A 21,227-nucleotide genomic window follows, 5' to 3' on the forward strand; every position below is an offset into this window, starting at 1 on the left:
GTATGGGGTTCCACAGGGGTCAGTCCTGTCCCCCATGCTGTTCAACATCTACATGAAACCATTGGGTGCAGTCATCCGGAGCTTTGGAGTGCGTTGCCATCAGTACGCTGATGACACGCAGCTCTGTTTCTCCTTTTCATCTTCTTCAGGTGAGGCTGTCAATGTGCTCAACCGGTGCCTGGCTGCAACAATGGACTGGATGATAATAAACTGAGGCTCAATCCAGACAAGACTGAGATGCTGCTAGTGGGTGGTTCTTCTGACCAGATGGTGGATGTCCAACCTGTCCTGGATGGGGTTGCACTCCCCCTGAAGGAACAGGTTCGTAGCTTGGGGGTTCTCCTAGAACCATCTCTGTCACTTGAGGCTCAGGTAGCCTCGGTGGCACGGAGTGCCTTCTCCCAACTTCAGTTGGTGGCCCAACTACGTCCCTACCTGGACAGGGATAACCTGGCTTCAGTTGTCCATGCTCTGGTAACCTCCAAATTAAATTACTGCAATGCACTCTACGTGGGGCTGGCTTTGAAGACGGTTCGGAAACTGCAGCTTGCGCAAAATGCAACGGCCAGATTGGTAACAGGGACCAGACGGTCTGGACATATAAAACCGATTCTGGCCCGCTTGCACTGACTGCCTGTATTTTTCCAAGCTCAATTCAAGGTGCTGGTTTTGACCTATAAAGCCTTACATGGTTTGGGACCACAATACCTGATGGAACGCCTCTCCCTATACAAACCCACCCGTATACTACGTTCAAGATCAAGGCCCTCCTCCCGGTGCCTACTCCAAGGGAAGCTCGGAGGGTGGCAACAAGGGAGAGGGCCTTCTCAGTGGTGGCCCCCAAATTATTGAATGATGCTCTTGACGAGGTGCGCCTGGCGCCAACACTGTTATCTTTTTGGCACCAGGTCAAGACTTTCCTCTTCTCCCAGGCAGTTTAGCATGTGTTTTAAATTGTTTTTATATTGTTTTGAATTTTAAAATTGTGTTTTAGATTGTTTTTAAAATATGTGTTTTAAATTGTATATCTGTTTTAATTTTTTTTGATTGCTGTAAACCACCCAGAGAGCTTCGGCTATGGGGCGGTATACAAGTGCAATAAAATAAATAAATAAATATATATATTGGGATTTTAAAAACGGGTGTTTTTAACTGGTGCTTGGACAACTCCTTGAAAGTTTGGACTAAAACCCAGAGTGGATTCCACTGCCCCACTGACACGGAGCCACCAGTTGCCACTGCCTGCAGGGGAGCAACAAGGCGTGTAGGAACATGGGGTGATGGTGGCCACTACACATGGAGCCTGAGCACCTCTCTGGGTAGGGAGAAGCCAGCATTGCTGCAGCAATTTCTCCTCAGGCTGCTTTCCATGTGGTCAGCAATCTCCAGCCTGGCTGCCCCTTCTCAATTCCTACAAGCAGATGGAAGTCAGAATGAACAGCAGGAGTCTCTCTTGTGCAACTTCTGTCCTGGCTTGTGCCACTGCCCTTATGTGAAGAGCATGAGTTTCACTCTCTTTCTTGCAGGAGTGCCACTTCGGGTTTAATTGAAGAGGAAGGAACAAATCTCCAGTGACAAGTTTCTTGGCAATGTTTAAGGGTCATTCTTTGATATATTCAAAATTAAAATACCGCACCCCCCAACGCACACTGGGGGAAAAAAAGTGCAAAGAGGCATCATGATGATTCAGTGCATAGGCCCATGACACAAATGTGCCTATAAATATGCATATGCTGATTTACCAAGGGGTTATAGCTCAGGGGCAGAGCACATGTTTTGTAGGTACGTCTCAGGTTCAGTCCTTAGAATCTTCAGGTAGGCTTGGGAGAGACCCCTGTCTGAAATCCTGGGGAGCTGCTGCTAGTCAGTGCAGATAGTACTGAGTGAGAGGGACTAATGGCCTGACTCAGCATAAAGCACTTTCCTATGTTCCTAAGCATAATATGTATAGATGCCGTGGGCTAATTAAGATGGCAGGTGGTTGAGGTCTAACCAGCACGATCCTTTCCAGTGTGCCCAGCCACCCTGTAATTAAAATTCTTTCAAAAATTTTTTTTAAAAGGAGAGAAAGACGGAAGACGTGTGGCCTGGTATAAAAGACCCTGCCCTCTGGGCTATCCCCTAACAATGCCCATGTTACTCCACATGCATAATGCAAGAACATCTCTTATAGTTACTTCCAGTGGTGATTTGTACCCTTTCGGACTGGTGGCGTGGAAGGCAGGGAGGCCAACAGTAGGTGGAGCCAAAGTCAGCGACAGGAAGAGCCAACAAAAACCAGATGAAAATCAAGTAGAACATTTGTGGCATAAAAAGTCAAAAGGATTTCAGTAGGAAGTGACAGGAGATGCACTGACTGGAAGTGAAGCGGTGTGACTGCCCAAAACATTGGCAGGAGCAAACAGTATATTTAATGTGGGATTGCATATAAGTGCCCCCAATACCATCAGGAGCACACATCATAATGCAAAGGGCATCTGGAGACCTCCTTTTTATACCCCAAATATTCTAGTTTAGTTTTGTCCCACTTTTGTTGCACTGTAGCGCATCCAGACAGCATTATTTATTTATTTATTTAATTTATTAGTTGCCCATCTGGCTGGTTTACCAGCCACTCTGGGTGAAGTACAACATAAAAACATTAACGTGGAAGCATTGGGAAGGCACCACAGCACAAACGAAAGCAGAACAAATCCATCACTATCGCACTAACACTGTGTCTGGAACATGTTGCAGAATACACTGGACTGGAGGGGTCTTGAAACAAGTTGGGAAAGGGCCATAGTTCTATGGTACTGTAGCATGCAGAAGGTCCCACGTTCAATCCATGGCATCTCCAGGTAGGGCTGGGAAAGTCTCTTGCCTGAAATCATGGAGAGCCACTGCCGGTCAGTGTCAGCAGTACTGAGCTAAGTGGACTATTGGCCTAAGACTGAATAAGGCAGCTTCCTGTGTTCTTAACTATACATGGCTCACCTGTTTATCCTTCCTTTCTCTTCCCCTGTTGTTTCTTCTAATTCTACACTGTAAGCCCCTCAGGGCAGAGCTCTCACCTCATGTAAAGCGCTGTGCATGCTGTTAGTGTTAAATAAATAGATAGACTTTTTCATTTTTGTAACTAGGCACTGAGGGTGTGAAATCAGTGAAGCTGGCCAGAGGTGCGGGTGCTTCTGAAGAACAACTGGTTCTTGAAGTATTAAAATTAAGAATAAATACCTGCTGGATATTCCAGAAATTAACAAAAGCCAACAATGGCCCGAGTACAGAAAGGTCCTGAAATGGATCTAAAGTATGCATTCTCCCCACCCCACTGAGGCTGCTTCACCTTTCACTCTGCAAAAGACTCAGGGGTGGGGGGCAGAGATTGGCAATGGAGGCAGAATTCTCTGGCATCCAGGCAGCTGACTAGATGTTACAGACCCATCCTCTGTCCTCCTTGTCCAAAACTCTACAAAATGCTTTTTCACAGCACTTTTTCTTTCCAAACAATCCAAGTCCCATGCACTTTCATTATTTGATTTAAGGTCTGATCCAGCTATTCCATTCACCCCAGATAACGGGTGGGGAACCTGTGGCTCTCCAGATGTAGTCAAACGATAACTCCCATCAGCCCCAGCCAGCATGGTCAATGGTCAGGGATGGTGGGGGTTGTAGTCCAATAACATCTGGAGGGCCACAAGTGTGTCCCCCCAGTCTATAGTAGGGACACCTTATATCTATAGCCTACTGTAGTGGTTCCCAAACCTTTTTCTCCAAGGACTACCTGAAAATCGCTGAGGGTGGACCATGTAAGGATTCTTCTGCCATTTGTAGCAATTGTCATGCACTGTGCTAGATGCTGAATGCTTTTTAATTGTATTTTTATTGCTTCTTTTATTTCTTCAAAATTATGTATTTTATTGTGTTCCAATAAAGGTGCAATAAAAATACAATTAAATATCAATAGGAATATTTCATGCAATGGATGTGCTGTCTCTGGCTCCAACCTCAAATCCACAGACATGTTGCAGACCACCTGAAGGAAAGCTCATGGAGCACTGGTGGTCCACGGATCACCATTTGGGAAGAAACCATGGCCTAGCGATCATAGGGACGTAGGAAGCCAATTTATGCTGAGTCAAACCCAGTGGTCTATCTAGCTCAGTATTGCCCTCACTGATGGGCAGCAGCTCTCCAGGCTTTCACACAGGCAGTCTCCACCAGGCCTTCCAGGAGATGCCAGAGATTGAACCTGGGACCTTCTGCATGCAAGAGCTATTGCCACTCCTCTACTCAGAGCAATTGCTAGTGTTATTGTTGTTTTGTGTCTTCAGGTCGATTTCAGCTTATGGCAACCCTATGAATCAGTGACCTCCAATAGCATCTGTCATGAACCACCCTGCTCAGATCTTGTAAATTCAGGTCTGTGGCTTCCTGTATGGAATCAATCCATCTCTTATTTGGCCTTCCTCTTTTTCTACTCCCTTCTGTTTTTCCCAGCATTATTGTCTTTTCTAGTGAATCATGTGTTCTCATTATGTGTCCAAAGTATGATAACCTCAGTTTTATCATTTTAACTTCTAGCCAAATGAAGTGTAAAGAGATGGGAGCATATTCCCTTTCCCCCTCCTCTCACCCCACCCATCTTTACAAAAAAAAAGGTAAATGGAATGCCTATTGTTGAGAGACCCTTCCTCAGATCCTTTGGGGAAGAGCCAAGCCCTGCAGTCTCAAAGTTCTCTCTCTAGGTGGAGCCCAAAATAAGAAAGGAAGAGAAATTATTTGGGGAAAAATTTATGTCCAAGCCAAAAAAAAAAGTGACACGCACTAATTCGCAACTCCTCATAGGCTGGGCGGCAATCAGAGCTCCCAAGAATGCAGTGAACTCCTCCCAACCATCTCCCCGCCTCGAGGCACGGCCAGCCCACCCAGCCCCTTTTGCCCCCTCCCTCCCGCCATCCAGATCAGAAAGTGCAGACATGATCCCCACTTAAAAGAATCCCGTCCTGCTTCTGACACAGAGCCTGCCTCTCCCACCCAGCCCAGCTCGCTCCAGGAGACCGACGCGGTCGAACTCTCGAGCGCAAGGCAAGCGGTGGCGGCAGCAACCATGGAAAAAAGGCGAGGAGGCGGCGGCGGGTGTTGTGGCGGCGGGTGCTGTGGCGGCGACAAGTAAGAACCCGACGCCCGCACCGCCAAGCAGGCTGGGGGGCGCAAGCCAGGGGCGTCGCTGTTTTGTTCCAGATTTCCATGCACCGTGGCGACAGCGCAGCGCCCACCAAGACAGGGAACGCGCCAGACCCCTCTCTCACCTCACTGGGAACGCAGGTAGGAAGGGCGCAGACTGGGCGCATTTCTAGTCTTATTTTTCCTTCGCTTCTTCCCCCGTAGGGTAGGCTTTTCTCTCTCCCCCCCCCGGCCGCCCTGAGTCAAGCGGTAATCTGATCTACGTCGCGGAAGCCTAAACTGAGGTTTGGGGCGAGAGGGAGCGGGGGACGGGACTGGGAGACCCGCATGCTCCTGTCTCCAGCTCTGGCGATCCGTCTGGTTTTAACTTCACCCACCCACCACTTGGGGAGCAGGCCATTCCTAGAGGGCGAAAAGGCAAAGTGGGTTGGTCACATGGCGTCGTCACTTTGTCCCAGGTGAACATGCAAAGCGCTTGTTGCTTGCAAACTTCGAGGAAGTTTTGAAGAGCGCGTACACTCGGGCAGGAACCGCTTCCTCGGGCAATGGGAAGTTGGGGTTTGCGCGTGTGTATGTGCAAGGCCAGCTCTTATTGAGAGAGAGAGGCGATATTCTGAGACTGCGTTGGATAGGTTCGACGGCTTGTTATTTGATTGTAGCAACTCCTCACCACCACCACACACATGCAAAAAAAGGTAAGAGGCGGCTTTAAAAAAAAAAAAAAAGAGAGAACTTGGAGCGAAGTGGATGATGGTTCTTGGATGGCAGGGATGTTTCTCATGTTGGATTTTTCAGAGGGAAAGCCCTGTTGGTCTGTTTGCAGCTAAAACAACAAAGAGACTTGTGGCACCTGAAAGACTAACCCATTTACGAGCTTTTGTGGGATATAGTGGCACAAAACTCTTTGATATGTATTAGTTTTTAAAATGCAACAAATCTCTTGGCGGTTGTTTTTTTCAGACCTAGTTTCACTGCCCCCTTTGTTTTGTTTTGGGGTTTGGGGAGCTGGCCAATAGTTTGGATGATTGCTAGCTCTAGGCCAGGAGCAAAGGTAAATTTCAGTGTGGATGAATGCTAGCCTCAAATGCATGGCTAAAAGGGTTTTTTCCCTCCTGCAGGCTACACTTTGGGGCCACTTTTGACAAACTAGCCCTCTTCACCTGTTACTCTGGATTGGTGGAATTTGTTGCACCCAGCGTTAAGCAACTGTTAATTCTTGCTCTTTCCAGTTCTCCCCCAGATTCTACTTTCAACACGCTCCTTTCCCCCCTCTCCATGTAACACACAGCCTAACAGAACAGATCCTTTGGATCTTCCCAAGGATGAATCACATGCAGTCCAATCCAGTCCATGTTTCCTTGGATATATGCTGCACTGTGTTAGTGAGGCTTACTGCTATGCAAGAGTGCATAGGATTGCAGCCTTAATGTGACTCAGTTACTTCATTTAACTCCCCTGGGTTCACAGATTATGGATATTTGAAATGTCCTCCACATGTTCTATTAAAAGTATTGAACATATCCCTACTGGTCTTAGCTAGAATGACATAGATGTATTTTTAACTTAAATCTTCCTGTCCAGACACTTTGTCATTAAAGGTCTTCCTTTACACAGTGCTAATAAAGATTACCCAGGTAAGCTCGAATTGGCTTCATTAACAGACTTATAAACTGTATGGGCATATAGTTGCTCTTTATGCATGATGTACAGCTCTCATCTACATTAGTGCCAATAAAATAGGTAGGTCACAATTAAGGATGGAAAGATCTATCAATTTTGGTTCTCTCAGTTTCTCATGCTTCCAATCTTAAATTCAGTTCTCAACATTTCTGCAACATATTGCATTTTTTAAAAAAAATGAAAATTCTCCAGCATTTTAGTGCAAATTTCTCCTAATAAACACATTTTTGTAGGCAGTTTTGACTAATGTAAACATTTTTGCAAGCCATTTCTCATCATATAATGCATTTTTGTATGTTATTTTCACTCACACATTTATTTTATAATGCATTTTTGGAACTGCATTGCAAAATTCAAGCAAGTGTGCATTCAAAGAATGGCTGTTTCATATGGTTTTGGAAAGTGGGAATTTGATGAATTTGGCTTGAAATGCAAACTGAATCAAATTTCTCCCCCATCCCCAGTCACAATCCAGCTAAAGTCCAGCACCACTAATCATCAATTTGATGACTCTGCTCTCTTTTTGGCACCAGGTTAAAACCTTCCTATTCTCTGAAGCATTTTAATCTAAATTGATTTAATTTTAAAAATCTTACTGTATTGATTTTAGACTGTATTATTTTGTATTATATTGTGTCATTTATTGTATTTCCTATGTTATCATATTTTTGTTCACCGCCCAGAGAGCTATTGCTAGTCGGGCAGTATATAAATTTAATAAATAAATAAATAAATAAATATATTTGGATTTGTATCTCGCCTCTAAGTTTGTTATTGTTGATTTTTATACTGGATGTTTTTGAAAATAAATAAAATTATTATTAAAAAAATAACAGTGAGGCTTTACAGTTCCTCCCTTTGGTAAAATCATGTCCATATAGTTATTAAAGCAATGAGAAGATGGATTTTCCCCCTCTTCATGATGGTTTATAAAGTGGAAGATCAGGGCTCTTAATTACGCAGGGAACCAAATTGAGTAGAACAGTGCCCCCCCCCGACATTAAGCCTCTAGCACAGGGGAGCTGCAGGAATGGCAACAGGGGGTTGTGGGGTGGGAAGGGGCTAACTTGCTCTTCCCATTGTGCAGTGGTAATCGCAGGGGGAATTTTGTGAAAAGAACATTTGAACAGAGTTACGGTGAGATGAGAAAACGGAATAGAATAGCTACCCAGATTCCTAAATCTGGAATTGCAAAGCGTGATTTTTGTTGTTGTTGTGAGCTCACTGGCATCGTTCATAGACCTAAGCTATTTGATCCAGCAGCCCTGTGCATGTGTGGGAAGATGAATAAGCAAAAATTATCCATTGGCGGGAGTGAGTCTTCATGGGTAGTCAGTTTTCTCCAAGAAGCGATGAGAAAGAAATGAACATAGAATCATCTAGAACATATTTTATTTATTTATTTATTTGCATTATTTTATTTGACTTCTTCCAAAGGTTCAGGATGAATTACAATAAAATAATTGCAAAAACTCCCAATAGCTTTGTGTGGTAACCTGGTGGGCTTGATGCGTTCAGAGCCCCATCAAAACAAATGTGAAGGTTCCAGTACTGAACAAGTATACTGGGTGTGAAAGAATAGCTGGGTTTTTTTGATTACAGTTGGAATATTTATGCAGACTAGAGATGTTAAAGCAAAGCAAAGCAAAGAATGCTTGCAACCTCCCCATTTGGTGTTGACCTCGTCCCCAATTATACAAGAGGGATCCACCCCCTTGGGCCATCGGGTCTTCTGTCCTGGAGATGGAACGAGTAGCTCCCAGAGACCTGATGGCCCAAGAGGATACCTCCCTGTTGTACTGGAAGGGGAGGTTGTGAGCATTCTCTCCTTTGCCTTAACATCTATGGTCTGCATAAACACTCCATCTGCAATCAATAAACCTACCTGTTTTTGCACATCCAGTGTACTTGTTCAATATTGGGACCTTCAAATCTGTTTTGATGGGCTCAGAGTGGATCAAACCTAACAGATTATGACACTTTGATCAAATGTCTCCCATTCTATCCCTGGCTACCAGAACCAAAGCCAATCTGAATAAAAAGGTCTTGCACTTAGACTTGGGCTAATAAGTGAAGAAAACCGTTCCAAAGATTGCAAGATCTTTTAGATAGAAGATTGTGCTCTAATTCATGCATTATATATCCTTCTCTAACTAGAAGGTTCTGGGAGGATTGTGACACCCAGACCCACTGCAAAGCCTCAAGCTCAAGGTTATTTCTATGTTTCCATTTGCTATTCAACTTCAGTTGCTGATATACTGCTGCTGCTGAAAATCTTGCTGCAAAAGGAGGGAAGGAGGCAAGTTTGCATATAGCTTAGTTGTTGGTTGAATTCCCCAGTAGTTGCCTTTTGTCCAGGCCATGGGACCACTATTTCAGCTTGTGGCAACCAGGGCTTTCAGTCAGTCAATGCTGACTTCCAGCTCATGGGTTGCTCATGTGAATGCTGGTGCCAGGTGTCCAAATCCTCATGGATTGACTTTTGAGCCCCCAGTTGCAACAGAACTTTTCAGGTAATTGTGTTCCTCTGTGAAAAGCCAATCCAAGTTATGTTCAGTGCATGGGGTTGGCATTCAAACTACCAGCCTGTGGTAGTGTGGCTGGGAGTCAGCATGGCTGGCTAAAAATTATGAAGAGAGAAATTCTGCTTGCTCTGGTTCTTATTGCACCCCTGAGCCAGTTCCAGTAACTGTTCCAGTTCCTCCAGCATCTGCTCAAGCTTTCTTTCATTTTTGCAGCATAACTTGAGATGTCCTGGATCCATAGTGCTATACTTCTTTATAGCCCTAAACTCCACTCTCATGTACCTTAGGAGCATATATTGAGTCAGACCTTTGGTCCATCAAGCTCAGTATTGTTGACGATGACTGGCAGTGACTCTTTAGGGTTCCAGACAGGGATCTCTCCCAGCCATACCTGGAGATGCTGGCGATTGAACCTGGGATCTTTTGCATGCCAAGCAGATGCTCAGTCATGGGTCAGCCTCAAATACTGATTGTACTATCCATGCATTTAATTTCAGTTACGACCTTAGACACGTTTTTGCCTAATATGAAACGTCTATGTTTTCTCCTCCTCTGTTACTTTAACATCCACAGGGATGAAGTTTTAGATGCAGGGAAAATGGGACTCCCTCTGTCATGGAGAGTCAGACTCTGCTTAAATCTAGACAGCAAAGGCACAGAGATTGGTAGTCTTGGAGCAGTGCTTGACAACTCCCTTTGCCCCGAACTTGATGGTTTTGAAAGAGAATAGCTGCAGGGAATGGTAATTTAAAATGTGAATGCTAAAATATAATTTCAATCCACAGTAGCTTCTGTAAAAAGGATATTTATTATTTAATAAACCTGCTGCAATGTTTTACCTTTAAAGCTTTTAGGTGGCAGATTTGCTAGAGTTCCCTTTTAAAGACAGGTGGTGCCTCTGTAAACACACAGTGCTTCCTTCCACACGTGGCAGTTTATTTGTGGACTCAGGGCTGCTCACGCATGCAAATTTACTGCTGCATCCACACAATGTCATCCTCATCAAAATGTCATCCCCCCCACAATTTAATCTGGATTTACCATTTCTACAGTGTGTTTCCACTTACCTGGTTTTCCATGGAAACAGTAAATCTGGATTAAATAGGAAAATACGGGATGATGATGACAATTATATGTGAACTAATAAACTGCTGTGTGGAAGGAAGTGACACTGGGGGGAAAAGTCGCCCATGTGTTCTTTTACTATTGTTATTATCAGAGGGTTAGAGAGCATCTCATCTGTTCTCTCATGAGACTGTTTTCATGTCTGTCTTTATAGACCCTCAAGTATTTTTCTTGAGGGGACGAATATTTTGGGGGCCCTCTAGACATCCCTTTTATTGTGCGTTCATGATGATTTGTGTTCATGGTTGTACTAGGATGGTTATATGGGATCCCGCTTTCAATACTGTTTGCGCCTGCAAAATTTCCGCGCAGACATCCTGCTTCATTTCCAATTGGTTCATGTCCCATATTTTCCTGCTGAAACTCTGTAACTTTTCATACCACAAATATTCTGGTTTATTTTTTGTCCTGCTTTTGTTGCACTTTATGCTCCTTCAGATGGCAATGATGCAAGAGCACTGAGGAAGCATTGCATGACATCTAATAAGGCGGAATGATGTGTGGATAGTCCACTATAAATCCACCACTAATGCACTGTTATTGTGTCAATGACATGTTACAGAATATACCCGCAAAAAGATTCTAGTCTGGAGGGGCCCTTTATTAGGTGGCATTATTTTTAAACCTTCTTATATCCCTCATACATTCGACAATTGCCAGTTTGTAGTTTGCCTTTTTTAATAATCAGTTTTACTGAGATTGTAACCTTGTAATTTGTCTTACCAGTCGGTTGTCCATGATCAGCACATTACTATTACAGTAAGTGCGATGGTGATGGGAAAGAGTATTCAGTTCTGCTGTCCTTATTGTTAAAGATGTTCTGTTTTTCGTCTTGATTGGGATTTATCACATCAATCCAGCAAGAGCAAATGGACAGGAAGAACAGGCTTCTATTTATGGAACTTCTCATCAAAGGTGCAAAGACTTCTGTGACAAGGGGGCAAGAGAAACCACTGTTCAGCACCCATGGATGTGTACATGAGTAAGCTTCCCTTCCCATTGATGGGGACACCTTGAACATGATGGAAGGTCTTTTTTGCTGATATGGCATATGGCAACTTTCCCCAACAAGCTGCCTTCCAGATGTTCTGGACTATGGCTATCATCAGTCCTGCCAGCATGGCCAATAGTAAGAGACATCAGAGGGGGACCAGGTTGGAGAAGCCTGGTATATGGGATTTAAAAGGAAGTGGGAAACCTTGTTCAGCCACACTCCCTTATAGGCAACCTTCTAGAGGCCTTATACTCAGTGGTTGGTGGGGTCAGAAGCCAAAGGTGGGATGGAGCAATTGAAGTCATTCTTATTGTTGCACAGTAGGCTACGTCCAACCACACAACATCCAGAGGTTTCAACACGGTAAGTACCACATCTCTCCAAAAGGCATCATTACAGTTCAGTCCGGCCAGGAAAACCACTACAGAGCAGGGCTTGTGGGGGTGTGGCTTGAGGAGAGGAGTGTGGCCTAGGAAGGAGTCATGAGCTGGGAGATTCCTGAGGGCCAAATAGAGACATATCTGGAGGGCCATTTTCAGCCCCCAGGCCTGAGGTTCCACATCCCTCGAACATTCAAATGACCGAGCTATCATGCGAAGGATGTAGTCTTTGCATACCTCCTGGCTGTGCCCATGAGCTAGAACCTTTGATTTGTCCTTGTGTCTCTGGTTCATGCTTAAATTGTTGTATTTGTAATTAATATTAACCTCCTTTCCTGGAGATTCTCTCCCATCTGACTGATAAGATGCTATCTATCATGTTTGGAAAATAGATTTTCCAGTTTGGCTAATCTGTGCTGGATTTTGACTTTTTGAAGATGTTAAAAAAAAATGAGATGACATTGCCTGACAAAGTAAAAATCCACAGTTTTGCCAACATGCTACACGTGAAGATGCTAGGGTGAAAATGAGGACAAAGCTCCTTTCCCCTTAATTGTTGTGCAAATGAAGACACTTTGGCAGGTGCAACTTTGCTGGTCTGGATGCTCCAGCTAATGCACAATGCAATAGCTAGACCGCTGAAGGGGTCAAACGGCTGACAGCATGTGACAGCTTTGCTAAAACATCTGCTCTGCCTGCCCATATGCTACCAGGCCAGATTCAAGGCTCTTGTGTTGATATACAAAGCCCTGTACAATTTGGATCCATGATACCTTAAGGATTACTTGAACCCTTATGTCCCAGCTCAATCACTGAAACCATCCACAGGAGCACAGTTAGTTGTCCCCTGTGTTTCAGAGGCCCAACTGGCATCAACGAGAAGTTGGGCATTTAGAGATGTTGGTCCCATGCTGTGGAACACTTTTCCAGCAGAGATCAGCACACATCCTTGCTATTGACTTTCAGGCATCTCTTGAAGACCTTTTTATGCTGACAGGCCTAAGCAGTTGTTTAAAGTGTTCTTGATTGGCCAGGGATTTTAATGTTTATATTGCACTGTTTTTAACTGTGTTTTATTGTATAGATTGTTGTACCCCGTCATGATATTTTATATGAGTTGGCAGTATATAAATATTTTTATAAATAGAAATGAATAAATAAAGCTTTTACTCACCTACATAAGGCAGAGGAGCCATGTTCACCTGTGCACCTGGTCACCTGAAAAAAGGCTTTCTAGCGAAATGTATCTTTCGAGGTTAATATTTAAACGAATCATTGTCAGGGCATGATACCGTTCGCCATGGAAGAGGGTTGCCTAGTTAATGAGTTCACCGCCACATTACAGTCCCATATAATTGTTCATTCATATGACATAAATCATGTGCACCTATATTAACCTGCCAAGTGCTTGTTTATAATTATATGTATATGTCTAGACTGCTGTTTCCTGCCAGAAAGAACTTCACAGTGGCTTACATGTTAAAAATATACCATGTGATTTAAAAAACACACACAAATAAAACAATATGTATATAAAAAGTTAAATATGATGTTACATGTTAATTAAAGATGCATACTTTATATAAAAAGTAAGTGACAAAGCAGTAAGAAACAACAAATAGGGTTACAGCAACAACATTCCAACTGGGGAACAGAACAACACTCTAAGCTTTTACCGAGCATTGATGTGTAAGAGCATACGAAGAGTTCTGCAGGGTCACATCAGAGGCTTATGCAGTCCAGCATTCTGTTCTCACGATGGCCAACCAGATGCCTATGGGAAGCCCACAGGCAGGCCATGAGCACGACATGTAGGGTGGGGCCACACTCTCCTTGCTACCGTCTCCAAACATAGCAATCAAGCTTTGATTTCAAGTAACAAAGAGAGATGTGTTCAGGAAAGCCTGGTGTAGGTGCAGCAACGGTCTCACGATACTAGGGGTCACAATCAAGAGTATGACAGCAGGGTTTGGAGTACTAGACTGGACAGTAGCCATGAAGATGTCCCGAAAAGTCTCCATGCCCTCTAGCTGTTAAAAGAGCAAGGCATGGCTAGTGAGCTCACGAGACTCTCACCCTATGCGGAACCCCAAGCACTCAGGCACTTGTGCGAGGAGGATGCCATAGCTGCTCTCATCACTGCTTTGTAGCCTTAGCTGCAACCAGAGCTTGGAAAGGTTACTTTTTTAAACTGCAACTCCCATCAGCCCCAGCCGGCATGGCCACTGGATTGGGCTGATGGGAGTTGTAGTTCAAAAAAGTAATGTTTCCAAGCTCTGGCTGCAACTAACTTGTCTGGGAGTACCTGGTCCACTGGGAAGGTCCCGTGCATAGTGATTAGTATTAGCTGAGCCAGTCTCATGTTGGGAAGCTGAGCCAATATGTTGTGTTGTGGTATGTCAGAGGCTGGTTAATGGTTATTGTTTTCATGATGCTATTTCAGCTCGGATGGGGAACCCGTGGCCCTCCAGATATTGTTGGACTCCATTTCCCATCAGCCCCAGGCAACATGGCCAGTATTCAGTGATGATGGGAACTGAAGTCCAGCAACATCCAGAGATCCACAGTTTCCCTGTCCCTGAGACGGGATTGTCGTGTATAAAAAGGCACTGAAAGATTCTGTTCGGTGTTTAGAATGCCAGTTTTCTCATTTTCCATTTACAGTGGTCAGACAAATTAGGACATTAAAGAAGAGAGAAGAAGGCATTTTCTGTTGGAACTTTGAATTTAAAAGCTGCCTTGCAGCCAAGATGTGATGAAAATGTGATGTGTTCCAGCACTGTGCTTGGTTAGCACTGAGCATCTTTATATATACACATATATAAATGTGAGGCTTTCTGAAATAAGGAAAACAACACATCCCTTGTAACTGCATCTAGCCTCTAAAAGCTTCATTTTGCTCCAGAAGCTCTATTATTTACCCACAAACTACATTTTAAATGTGGGAGGGGGAATAAAACAGTCACAACAAGCCACAGTTGTGTGTTTGGGCACCGGATTTCCTATTTTTTTGTCCTCGCTGATCAGGTTTTTTTCACCAGTTTTCCGCTGCTGAAATGGATTTTTTTTAAACAATTGCCTCAAAAATATCAATATTGATATTTCATTTATATATAAATATTTTTAAATCTATGAAAAACAATGTTTTAAAAAATATTAATATCAATATCTTTGTGTGAAAAAAGAGTCAGTATTTACAGCAAATAGCGAGCATTGATTCCTGATGAAGTGGTACTGGAAGTTTGATGGAGCAAAAATCAAACCAGCACCAAAATGCGGATCCCATCCCTAGTGGGCACTAATGCGACCAGAGAGCTCTTGCACACATGAGGCTCTCATTGTTGGATATGCTTGAAATGTCTCGTGTGGACCTGCCCTAGAAGTCTGTCTTAAAATAGAAGGGCAATGCTGGATGCAACTCAATTATGCCTTTTATTTGCCTTGGTTACCAGGCACCTTTCCGCCTTCCAACAGAAATAAATTGCTTGAATTGGAGAGGTTGATTTTTACTTAGAAGAAGAATTGCTGGCCTGAGTAAGTAATCTTTCTACTTGCTCCTTGGAGCCAGCCAGGGTAGCTCTGGGGTGGGCTTGATAGAAACCACTCTTTCTTTACAATCCTTTGTTTTCTTTTTGTGTCTTGTTAAGCAAGCAAATTATTTTCCTCACTTATTTGTTGCAGCCCATATAAAATCTACAATGTGTCACTTTTGGATCCCATACTTCCTTCAAGGAGCTCACAGCAATTACTTTTCCAGTTCCCGTGTTCTATTTCGTACTGCTTTTTACCCACTGCTCTGCTTTTTTATAGTTGATGTTTGTATTTTTTAAAATCTTGCATATTTATCATTAAGCAGCACTGTAAATATTTATGTTGAAGGACGGCATATACATTCTTAAAAAAAATCATTTTAGGTATTCATTTTATACTTTTTAAACTTGTCTCTAGTTGTTATCGATGGATTTTGGAACTGTTTTTAAAACTATTTGTAGCTGTTTCTTGTTATGTTTGTAAATTGCCTTGAGAAGCATGTAAAAGGTGATTCATAAACAAACGTTATTCTCACAATGACCTCAAAAGGTAGATTAAGCTGAGAACTCGGTTTAGGTGTAACAGGAAACTATGAATTGCCACTATGAAAGTGAGCATAAGGCTTTTATGCTCCCCTATACTCTTCTCTCTTTTGTGCACCACACGAAGAGATCATGGCATCTCAACTCTGGTTTGTTTGAACTGTTGTTAGTGAGAACAAGAGAGGATCAACCTGTGATTTCAGATCCTGACTTGTTCTCAAGCCATTGTTTAAGCAAATCACAGTTCTGCAAGATTGCTCATCACAGGGTATTTTGGTTAGTTTAAATCATTTAAAATCTTCCAGTCTCCTTCTCTGGTATGCAAAAGAGGAGGGGAGGCCCACACATGAATCTAAGTTTTGTGCAATCTTGTTCACAAGAAACCATCATTTCTCATTACCTTTGAATTGGCTCACATGGAATGCCAAACCACAGTTTTACACTACTGGAACAAACCCTGTGCATATGCACTTCTTCCTCTCCTTATATGTTTAACCTAGGCTGCAATCTAATACATGTCCACTCAGAAGTAAGCTCCGGTGGCTTCAGTGGGACTTACTCCCAGGTAAGTCTGTATTGGATTGCAGCCTTAATGAGTTACCTCCTGGTTTGCACTTGTTCATCATACCAGGATTGCTTGCAATCCAACTTTAAACTGAGCCCCAGAACTCTTGGGAGGCACACTCCAGACAAAGTTAAAAGCACTGTTCAGTCCCATTAATTTCAGTGGGTTGTACCCAACTAAATTTTACTCAGCGTTGAGCCACTGAAATTAACAGATCTACATTATACATGTCCATTAATTTCAACGGGCCTGCCCTGAGTATGACTGATAATGGAAGCAACCCAATGGAGGGGTCATAGTTCAGCAGAAGAGCAACTTTTCAATTACTGGTATCTCCAGGTAGGACTGGGAATATCCACTGCCTGAATCCCTGCCAGTCCGGTACTGAGCTACGTGGACCAATGGTCTGATTCCACATAAGGCAGTTTCCCATGTTCCTAAGAAATTTAACGATGTCCTTAACTTTCCATTTAAATTAAAGGGACCTACAATGCTTGATTTTGGCTGGATTATGGCCTTGTCCTTTTTTATCTTCACTTGTTCAGTATTGTTTAAGAGCAGTTGGAAAGCTGTTACAATCAAGCCTTAAAGGGGAAGTGTCCCGTCTTGCTTGCCTGCAGTGGAGTAGCTTAGCTTTCACGAACTTGGTATCCTCTGGATGTTTTGAACTACAACTCCCATAAGCCCTGACCAGCATGATGGGAGTTGTAGTTCAAAACATCTAGAAGGCACCAGGTTGGCGAAAGCTGCATTTGCTCCTGGCAAATAATATATGAGACCCCAGAAGTGCCATTTTCCTTTGTGCTGTTCATTGTGCTTTTAGCTATACCGTACTGTCAGGAAGTGGCAAATAATTCAAATCATGCTCCAAAGAGCTGGCAGTCTGTTCAGGCATGTGTAGCCTTTACAAGGACATGTTGCATTACAATGCAGTATAAATATACTTGCATCGGCCTGCCATGTGCCTGCAGTGGCATTTTTTACGATATAAGGCCTTCTTGGATGAAAAACAGTGTCTTCTGAAATAGGACATACTAAGAGAGTTTTGTACCTGTTACCATGGCTTGTAGGAAAATATCTAATGTACAGATTTATACGTTACCGGAGCAGCATGGGAGTTCATTCTATGTGTAATGGTGTAGTTCCATGCCACTCCAGTAACATCTGCAAACAGAAACCGCTTGGATCAGGCAGAGTATGTGGTCCCTCTACCATGTCACTAGCCACCTGAGTGATGTCCCTGTTTTATAAGGCTGTACGTCTTGGCTTGATCAGGTCTCTTTCTGTCCAGAAGCCTCTTTGCTATTTGATTTGCCCATCTCAGATATTATTATCCATGGACGGGACCACACAAGGTCCTCTGAAGTAGCTTCTAAGAACCTAAGTAGCCATTGTAATGCGCTGTGCTAGATGCTATATTAACTAATAGGCAAAAAACCCTTGCAGTTTAAGAACATACCTATAGCCAACATATTTCTATCAAACTTTAAAAAGCAGGGAAATTGGGCAGCTATAGTGAATGCACCAAGGGAGCAGGAGACCTGACCTCCTCTCTGAAATATTGTACTGCCTTATAAATTTGTCAAAATGCAAACACAATTTGGGTTGGTCTTTTACAGTCCAATCCACTTCCTGTGTAGCTTGGAAGAATTTGATAACATGTGCCTCTGAGCATATGGTGACTGGTAGCAATGATTTTAATTGCATTTTAATTGCTTTTATTTCTTATACATTTTATTTTAGTGTATTACAAATTGAATTCCATATGAATATGAATATTTAGTGCGATGGATGTTCTGTCTCCTGTCTTCAACCACAAATCCACAGACACACCATGGACCACCTTAACAAAACTCTTAGACCACCAATGATCCATGGACCACAGTTTGGGAACCCCTGTTTTAGAAGTACAAGATCAGGGCTGGCCATTTATTCTGGTCAGTTGGCAACCCCAAGCTAAGTTTTTGTTTATTTATAAAAGTATTTCTATCCCGTCATATCATAAAATATCAAGGTGTACAATGTTAAAACATAAAGCACAGTAAAAAAAAAAAGTACAAATAATCGACTGGCTAATCAAAAATAAAAATTAAAACATCCACCAAGGCCTGTCAGCATAAAAAGGTCCTCAAGAGATGACAGAAAATTAAAAGTGAGGATGTTTGCTGAATATCTGCTGGAAGATTGTTGCCCAGCATAAGACCAGTAATACTAAACACAGTATAACAAATGAGTCAGGGACTTCCCCTCAAGTAGACTGGCTTTTAAAACTTCAGGTGGATCTTAATTTCTTAAAACCCAGTTTTACATGGGTGCTTTGAGGATCTGTTTTCCACTGATGGGGATTTTCAAGGATTAGAGGTTGAGTTCCAGTTGAATGTGGATATTTTCCCCCCAAATCCTAATTTTGTGATAAGAGTTGCCACTTTTTTATGACAGTGCTTTGGTCTTTTGCCTGCTGTATTTTAGGCTCTTTGTAGCCTGAGCATTACACTGGGGAATTGTTTTTCTGTACGGCTGTATAAAGCTGTTTATAAAGCCCCAGGAGGAAGTATGTCAGAAAACATGCAACCCTTAGCCTGTCTTCCTAGTAATCTTAGAACGAATGCTAAAACATTGTTTTAAATCATTTTAGAGTGCTTTATTATTTTATTGTGTTAATATATTTTATGTTGTTTAAGGTGCCTTGAGAATAGGCTTAAATAACAAATACTGTAAATGTGTGGTGTTGTTTAAAATCATTTGTGGCTGGGTGCTGTCTGGATTTGGTCCCAAGATTGCTTCATCACAGCCACTCTTAATACCGCTTGATAAACAATAATCCTGCCTGGAAAACAAGCCCCCAAAGGCGTAATTTAAACCTGATCTTATTTAGGCCTCAATTTTCTCATACTTTCTTGCGAATAACTGAGTTTAGAATTGTAGCCTATCTATGTTTATTGCCTTAAGTATAGCAAGAGGATTATCCGGGAATCTAGTGCTGCCATTTTGCAGAAACCCTGCTGGGATAAACACACCAAGGAGCAGTTTGTTCCAAAATTTAAATCTAGCTTCATAATGGTCATTTGGATCTTTACATTCCTTGTTTGACTTCCCTTGCCGCCCCAGCCCCTATCTAAATTGCAGACGATGCAAGCCTTCCACAACCCACAGCTAAATGATGTTGTTGAATTAACCGTTTTGCAAAGTGGAGGTCAGTAGAAGTCCCCAACAGACAGCCCCTGTGATGATCTAATTACCTGGGAATTGGTGAAGTTTTTTTGTTTAGTGAGGAGTGCAGTCCTGTGCATGTTTACCTGCTTAAGCCTCACTGAACATAGTGGGACTTGTTTCTAATTTAAAACATGCATAGGATTATTATGCAGCAGTCTTTCTATTTTTGTCATTGCTTTGGGCTCCTTTTAATACTTACTCTTTCCTCTTTTTTAACATTGGATTTTCTGCAGAAATTTTAAATCTGGATTAAATAGGAAAATAATATGGGATGGCGTTTTGATGAGGACAACACTGTGGGCTAACTGCACAAAGTTAGCATACATGGCTGGTACAGAGTCCACAATAAACTGAAGCATGCTCAGTCCCATAATTCCCCCCCCCGATAGCAACCAGATGATCTCGGGGGTAGGAGGTGAACCAAAAACAAAAGGCCCAATGACACACACACAAAGTTCACATACACAAAAATAAATTTTATATGCTTATAGGTCCATCATATTGATCAAGATATAATTCATGATCCATAATATGTTAGAATACATATATGGAAACAAATGGTGGAAAAGACTACACGTTACTATCACCAGAGCTTTTTTTGTTTAATAGTCTGAAAAGTGCAAGAAAAAGGCCTTTCCGCTAATCAAATAGACTCCAAACAATGTAGGGAGATTAGCTTCCACCCAGTAATTGCATCCTACTGCTGCCAGGCTACCCTGCGTTGGTGGTGGAGAGCTGCACACGAAGAGGCTGCTTGTACCAAGCATCACATAGGCTTCTTTTTTAATCTTCTTCCTTCCCTCTGTCTAGTTTCAGCTGCTTCTCTCCTCTAACCCTTGTGCCACTTCACTATCTCTCTTTCTTTCTCTCTGTCCCAGTAATAAGCTTGGTCTTCTTTGCCCTCCTTCCTCCTATTTTCAAACTTGACCTTTTGTGTGGATGATGTGGCACTATGAATATGGAGCATGAAAGATAAAATAGCAAAGATTTAAGGCAGAGTTAAGAATGTGATTAGTTTGCTGACTTGGTGGGGAAAAGGGGGGGGGAAGCAGCCACTACTGCCTTTAACAGGAGTCTGAACTTTAGAGATCAGAAGCTTCTTGTGACCTGGAGCTAAACATTATCACTTGCTCATGTCTGTAGACCTGATGCCCTCCAGATGTTTTGGACTACAACACCCATAATCCCTGACCATTGGCTATGCTGGTGGAATATTTAGGACCCTCCAGATGTCTTTTTTATTGTGCATTCATGATGATTTGTGCTCATGATATGCTCATGATGTTATTTGGGCAGTTACCCATGATCCCGCTTTCAATACTGTTTGTGCCTGCAAAAGTTGTGGGGCAGACATACTACTTGGTTTCCAGTGGGTGCATGTCCTTTAGTTTCCTGTTGAAATCTTGTAACTTTTCATATCACAAATGTTCGGGGGTGTTGTTCTTGTCCAGCTTTCTTGTACTGGATAGGATGGCAGACAGCAATAATGTGGTAACATTGAGGACA

General features: G+C 42.7%; 1 protein-coding gene across 1 annotated transcript in view; it reads left to right on the forward strand.

Moving 5' to 3' along the window:
- Positions 1–3,251: 3,251 nt before the first annotated feature.
- Positions 3,252–21,227, forward strand: part of GHR (growth hormone receptor) — a 191,445-nt gene continuing 173,469 nt past the window's right edge. Inside the window, exons 1-2 of the mRNA XM_061608445.1 lie at positions 3,252–3,260; positions 4,977–5,307. Coding sequence (XP_061464429.1) covers positions 3,252–3,260; positions 4,977–5,307 — 340 coding nt within the window. The remainder of the gene's footprint in view (positions 3,261–4,976; positions 5,308–21,227) is intronic.

Source organism: Rhineura floridana, chromosome 1 (assembly GCF_030035675.1).
Source record: "Rhineura floridana isolate rRhiFlo1 chromosome 1, rRhiFlo1.hap2, whole genome shotgun sequence".
In the NCBI taxonomy this organism is placed as follows: Eukaryota; Metazoa; Chordata; class Lepidosauria; order Squamata; family Rhineuridae; genus Rhineura; species Rhineura floridana.